Source organism: Notothenia coriiceps, unplaced genomic scaffold, assembly GCF_000735185.1.
Source record: "Notothenia coriiceps isolate Sejong01 unplaced genomic scaffold, NC01 NC01_scaffold00034377, whole genome shotgun sequence".
NCBI lineage: Eukaryota > Metazoa > Chordata > Actinopteri > Perciformes > Nototheniidae > Notothenia > Notothenia coriiceps.
In genome coordinates, this window is record NW_011367078.1 from 868,137 (window position 1) to 875,438 (window position 7,302).

Consider the following 7,302-nt stretch of genomic DNA (forward strand, 5'->3'; position numbering starts at 1 on the left):
GGAGGGAATATTTGAGAGAAAATGATGGGACCCTTGCAGTGTCTTCCACATCATTAACTTTGCCTGAAGCTCTATCTCATAGAGATACTGTATTTCTGGTCTTACATGTGACCAGGTGGGCCCTGCTTCTTCCTATAACTTTGTGTGAGGTTATAACATTATATATGCTTTTTAACCCTTATGTTGTGTTCGGGTCTCCCGTGACCCGTTTCAAGTTAAAACTATATAATAACTACGCTCTAGTTTTTTATATCGGAACAAGGCTTCATGATATCCTCAACAACAGCTATATGAACACTACAAAACTGATTTTGACCATTTTAGCCAAGTCTGAAGGTCTCTAAAAAAAAAAGTGTATAATTTGGTGATCGGGTCTGGGGAGACCCAGCAGAATTGTTTTGGGTGACTCGAGGTCAAATTTGGCCCAATCAAGATTCATCTTTGACTTCAGACACCCCTCCCCCACCCCCTTCATCAACTGTAACAATAATTGTTTTGCAACATGCACCTGGTCTGGTCTCCCCTCCCTCTGCCCCCCTCCCCCCACGGGAACTCGACCTTTCTCAAAGAATATGTACACTAACACTTGAACCTGAACACACATGCACGTGTGCAATATGTGGTGTAATGTGTTTTGGGGCCATAGAATAAAATTACAACAGGATTGTACGGTTATGAATGCATAATAAGTTAGTTATGATGTAGTTAAAACAATATTGGATGATAGTAATTTTTTTGATGCGTTTTGGACTGAGATAAATCATGGTTCAAAATTGACCCGCGAACACCATGAACGGTAACAGCTTTCGAACACAACACAAGGGTTAAAACGAAAAGCTCTGTAAACTTTTCCTTCCACAGCTATGTGTAAATTGAAGCTGGTTGACCTCCAGCAGAGCAACAACAGCTGAACAACAGTTGCACCAACATAACGAAACACAGTCCACAGATGGAGCGCTGCACCTTGGAGCCAGTTAGCTCGCAGCACCCTGCAGAAACACCAGCTGACCCTACACCGATTCACAAGGCTGGACCCTGACCTACTTACATCTGCTGTGTGGATGTACGTGAGGGGGAGAGAAAGGGAGGAAAAGGGAGTAGGGAGTCAATACGATTTCTATCTATAATTGGTCATTTCTGAGCTCATTTTTCCAGCCCCTCTCTCTCAATCTGTCTCTGCCTAGCAACCTCTTTCTCATTGGTTAACAAAGCAGAGAGAAAAATGGAACCTTCAGGCCACCAGGCTGTGATTGGTTGGCTAATACCAAGCTCAGCCAATCAGAGGAAAGATAGGCTTGAGCTGATTGATCAGACTGTGGTGGGATCACAGTGAAGTCATGGGTACTAATTAGAAATTAATGATGAAGTGCATGTTTTATGTGGTACATTTTTGAATATATCATATGATTATATATTTATAAATAAAAAAAACAAGGATAACCTTAAATTGTGAGCATGAATTGTGAAACAGCACTGAGGTAAAAACATCCAATGGACATAAAGGGTTCTTTGTCAACGTTCTAATCATATAAAACTGATCTGTGACCCAAACATGTGACAAGTGGCTAGTTGTTGTGTTTATTCTCAGTGTACACAGTAAAAAAGGGTTTTCTAGCTTTAGAGTTCAACTATTTTAATGTTAATCATCTGACAAAACAGCTTTTCTTTTAACGGTAAAACATGGAATCAAACTCCACCTTTAACCGTAAAATCAGTATCAGTTTTAATGTCCGTATACTGTTTGTAGAAAAAGTTCTACAGTATATATTATGGTGAAATGCTGGCAACCACAACTGCCATTTTTTGCTGTAATTACAACACTTTTTCCAAGTCAATTCCATAAAACCATCCAATCCTAAAACATGAACATCTCTCAATAATTTCAGAGCTCCCTACTCTGTCTGTGGCACTGATCCTGACACTCATTCATTACTACTGTAAGTGAAAGACTTTAAAATGTGCTTCACAAATACATGTTTTCAAACGTAATACTATGTCATATCGTTGAACAGCAGTGTAGTTTCTAGCTAACAAAAGTATACGTTTTCAGGGACTTTCAGCTGCGTATTAATCTAGTGAGTATTTGGGCTGCAGGATGATATATGTGGAATTGACTTAAAATAACCTATAGTGTTTGTGTATCGTAATGAAGGAACATATCACCAGTAAATGTTTTTTCATCAGATTTTATGACAATTTTACGACTTTGCGTCGAAAGGAGCCAGTTGAGGTGGTTCGGGCACCTAGTAAGGATGCCACCTGGGCGCCTCGTGTTCCAGGCACGTCCAGCTGGGAGGAGACCGAGGGGTAGACCTAGGACCAGGTGGAGGGATTATATCTCTTGGCTGGCCTGGGAGCGCCTTGGGATCCCCCAGTCAGAGCTGGTTGATGTGGCCAGGGAAAGGAACGTTTGGGGCTCTCTGCTGGAACTGATACCTCCGCGACCCGACCACGGATAAGCGGGAGAAGATGGATGGATGGATGGAATAAACTGAATATTGCCAGACGTTTGCAGGTTTGTTTTCTAAACAAACTGACCGATGCATCATAGGCAGGAAATACTTCACGTCTTTAATCATCTTCCTCTTCTGGGCACAGATGATTCTCAGCGCTCACATCACTCAGCAGCAGCCACACAGTCAGCATCAAACACAAAGAGGCAAAACCCGTCTGAACTGCTGTGTGTTCATTGTAGATTTTATACGATTCTGCACAAAACTGCAATAGCCCGACAGCGCTTTAGAGGACAACGTGATGGGAGGATATACGAGAAGCCTTGCACACATTCGTACATGAAAGCACTCAGTGTGAAGGGCACGGCATCAGGCCATACATTAGCTCCGTCTCATGGGACTTTCCCACACCTCATACCTTCACTCAGAAGGAAGAGGAGCCACACAATAAAGATGAGGCTGAAACTAAATATAGCTTACGAACCTTGAGAATTAGTTTACTATAGGATGGCAAGAGTGCTGCTTACAATAGCAATATTTTTGCCAATTCGACAGATTTGAGACCTTTTCTTTAGAGTGTTTGCTGCAGTGTGCATTATTCTATTAAAAACAATGGCAAACAGGACAATGTTATCTTCTACAGTATATCACAATGCATGCTGTGACATGGGTTTAAGTGGGTCATCTCTTCCTGTTTTTACAGCACCACCTACACAGGCTTTTTATTACCCATCACACCTCAGCATTTGGAGTAGACACTGCTAGGTTGAGTGATAGGTAGTAAAACGTAAAGAACAACATTTTATTTTTCCTAAATAACACAGAATTGATAAGAGAAAAAAGGGATACTAGAAAGTATTGTTATTACAAACAACCTCAACTTTCCCGTCTCTTATTCTCGTTCTATAGATAACTTTTCCCTCCTCTAATTTCCTCACTTTATGGCCGGTGCAGCTCAGTAAAATTATCCAGTAGTGATTCATGTCGGATGGTAACGGCTGCAGCTGCAGTATTTTCGACTGTGTTCACTCAGTCATTCTGCATGGCTGACTTATTGAGTTATTATGGCCGTGAATCAGAGGCGTAATTAATTCAGCTCAGTCTTTGATTCCTGCCAGTGTGTGTGTGTGTGTGTGTGTGTGCGTGTGGGTGTGTGTGTGTGGGGGGCAACTAAAGCACTGACATTTTAAGCTACATTGGTCATCAGTTCCTGTCTGGATATATGAGACATCAGACAACTGTAGAGAAAGGGCAACCGCCACCCGTCAGTGGAACCACATATATATTTATATATCACCAAACACAAATGTCATGTGATCATATGAGTTCCTTGTTTTTAGCATCAGTTTCCTTGTCAGTGTTAAAATATACACACGTCACACACACAGTTTAGACATGGAGAGCACAGATTTACAGTCCCTTAAAAACAGCTCATCAGATATCACACCACAGACCTCATGCCATGGCGTGTGTGTGTGTGTGTGTGTGTGTGTGTGTGTGTGTGTGTGTGTGTGTGTGTGTGTGTGTGTGTGTGTGTGTGTGTGTGTGTGTGTGTGTAAAAGAGATAGAAAGATGAGACATGAGTGTGTTCATTGGGAATATTGATCTGTAAGTTAGTCTTTTTGCTCTTTAACAACCTTCAGTGACATTCAGGTTGTCATAAATACTTGATGTGATGGTGGTTGTAAATGGCCTCCATGTGAAATCAGAGCAATGCACTATAGTAGTCATTGTTTGGCATCTTTGTCTTGTCCTAAATGATGTTTCCATGAAATCCAAATCCGTGCATGTTTATATCTGATCTTTGTTCATCATGAAATAGTTTTTTCAAAGAAACCCTATGACTGCAAAAGTATTGAAGGTCTCTTATATTCAGCACTTAGAGTGTTATGTATGACTTGGGCTGTTAATTTGATTGGTTAAAGAAATAAAACACTGCCTCTCACCTTGTACTTGGCGGTGAGTTGCTCTGTGGCCTCCTGCTCCTTCCTCAGATCTCCCATCATCCTCTCCTTCTCTCCCAGGAGCCTCTGCTTCTCATCAGCCAACATGAACTGATCTTCTCTGATGTCCTGTTTCTCCCTTTCCAGTCTTTGCTCCTCCAGCTTCACGTACTCCTCCACCGCCTTTTCCTCCTCGCCATCCGTCTCCTCATCCCCATCTCCTTCCCAGTCCTCTCCGTCCACCTGCTCCTTCTTCTGTTTGCTCCTCCACTTCCTGTGATGAAGCTGAGCCCGGAGACGAGCGATCTCCATCTGGAACTCTCGCAGTAGAGCGTCCTTTGGATCCTCGTTGACTCTGGGCTGGTTCTGGATGTTCTTGGCCCTGTTGGCATAACGTAGAGTGGTGAGGGTCTCGTCGTAGTGCTGCGGGGACGGGCCCAAAGTGGCGACCATGACAGTTTTTGCATTCCCACCTAAAGAGTCCTGCAAAAGCCGGGTCAGCTTGGAGTCTCGGTACGGGACGTGGCTGCTGCGCCCATCGGCCAGCGCTGAGATCACGTTCCCCAGCGCCGACAAGGACAGGTTGATCTTGGCGGCCTCCTTCAGGCGCTCACCCTGGACGCCTGTCTTCGCTTGACGCTCACTTCCAGCCAGATCCACCAGGTTGAGGCGTCCCACCCGGATGTGCTTCCTCCCATCTGGTCCAGGCTGGCTGCACTCTACTGTAATCAGGAACAGAGCGTGGGATCGGGACGAGTGTTCGTTCATGTCCGTCGCCCCAACCGCCCTCGCCTGGTTGCCCACGTTCATCACCTCCTCGATCTCCTTGATGCTCTTGCAGACACACGATGTGAGGTCACTAACGTAAACCCCAGAGTCCGGATTCTCCCGGAGCTCCAGGGCTCTGGCATTCCCGTGGTTCGGATCCAGGAGATCCCGAACCTCCTCCAGGTAGATCTCGAGGTAGGACGCCCGCACCAGGTACTGCCTATCAGACTGTGAGCGGGAGATGTGTGTGAAGATATGATCAAAAGCGTTGGGGATCACGCCACGTTTCTCGGGGTCCATCCACGCCCCCATCATGGTGTACGTCTTCCCAGTTCCGGTTTGTCCGTACGCAAATATGGTGCCATTGAACCCTGCGAGAACCGAATCTATCAGAGGTCTCACGCTCTCGTCGTACAGATCTCGCTGTTTGGAGTTTGCATCGTAAACTGCATCGAATGTGAATGTTTTCTGGGGCTCGCTGGCTGTGGCTCGAGGGTTTCTGAGGATCACCTGTCCGAGCCGGATGTCCATCTTCACGATGCTCCCTGCAGGCCCATTGGACTCCTCTCTCCGGTTCAAGGGCCGGCATCGAACTACCACCTTCACTGACTCGCTGCTCTTATTTTTAGACATGATTGCCTCTCTCGTTGTAAGCAACAAAAGGACAATTTATAAAATGACAATCAAAATAGGCCTTTAATCAGCCTGCTGTCTGCCAACAAATTGTGTAACCATTGATTTTTTTTAAATCATTAATAACACATTCAGTAATGCTTCATGATTATATCATAAATAAAGGAAAATAGCCACAGTCCCTTAGAAAAAACCGACTAATTACCAAGATATTCTGAGCTGTGTCTATGCCTAATGGATAATCTCCTTTCATTATTGTCTGTAATATTAGCTCACTAACACACACACACACGGTCAGCAGCTCTCACAGGATCGACGCTCCATTGCAGATCCACGTCCAGATTCACTCGGTGAAAAAAATAATCCAACAATGCCGACAATAATAGCGTTCAGTTCAGATGTCACACTCATATCGTCCTGCTTTTTACATGCCCGGTTGATCCGCTACACACACACCGCCGTCCCGCATCCTCTCCGCCGCTCACTGATGCTCCGAGCTCGGTCTGTGCAGAGAAACGGAGCTCCCGTCCTGTACCCAAAACACACACACACTCACACACAAACATTATACACACACACGCACACACACACACCTACATACACACGTTCATTCAAACACCACACCCCACATCACTGCGGAGTGGAACAAAGGATTATGGGAAATGGAGTTTCGTCTCGTTGTTGAGTTGATCCTTTTCCAAGACTGCCACCGTCTCCTTATATGAAGGCTACACACTGTTCATTTTGTTAGTATTGAAGAATGTGTCTTTTGTATCATTATAAATTATAATGTAGCCTATATGCTGATTCCCACACAGTTTTAGATATTTATTTCATATTAAGGTTAGTTTAAAACAAAATGTTTGCCCTTTAATTGAGTTGGAAATAGATAGCCTATAACTGTAGATTTGAATTGATTCAACTTTTATTTTCCCACATGTAAATACTACATACTTTCCTCTCTATTTCCTCTTTTATATTTGGGTTATACTCTTGTATGGATCTTTATCTGTCTTTAACCAAGTATATTGCCTGTTATTTCTATATGCAAGGTTAAATTGATTTAACATGTTCTACAATATCTATCTCAGGACAGGTGTAACTTTGGTCTTAATTGGAACATTTGTTTAAGATTATTGCTCAAAACGCCTATCCTCTGAATTTCTGCCCCTATACTTCTTGTAAAGTAGGCCTATATAAAATCCAGCATTAACTCTTCAAATATTAATTTCCTGGAAACGTTAACACATTTAGTAATGTGTAAACTTAACTTCCCAGGAACATTTTGAAGTCAACCTCCAAGTTACACTTAACCTGTTAAGCCCCGAGCCTGTTTTCCAAGTCTCAGGCTCAACAATTACATTCCCAGAACAAATTACCATAACTTCACTTCTAAAAGGGATAAATTAATAATCTTTTTTTCTCAAAGCAATGATAAACCTGTGAGTTGGATTTAGAAGAGTCAGAATCAATATAGATCTTTTTTTATTTTAAAGTAAATTCAG

The 7,302-nt window shown here is 43.3% G+C and overlaps 1 protein-coding gene across 2 annotated transcripts in view; it reads right to left on the reverse strand.

The window, feature by feature from the left end:
* Positions 1-6,333, reverse strand: part of kif3ca (kinesin family member 3Ca) — a 38,673-nt gene extending 32,340 nt beyond the window's left edge. For both annotated transcript variants that reach the window (XM_010790525.1, XM_010790524.1), the window contains exon 1: positions 4,400-6,333. In XM_010790525.1, the coding sequence (XP_010788827.1) occupies positions 4,400-5,797 (1,398 nt within the window). In that variant the 5' untranslated portion in view covers positions 5,798-6,333. The remainder of the gene's footprint in view (positions 1-4,399) is intronic.
* Between the last annotated feature and the right edge of the window lie 969 nt (positions 6,334-7,302).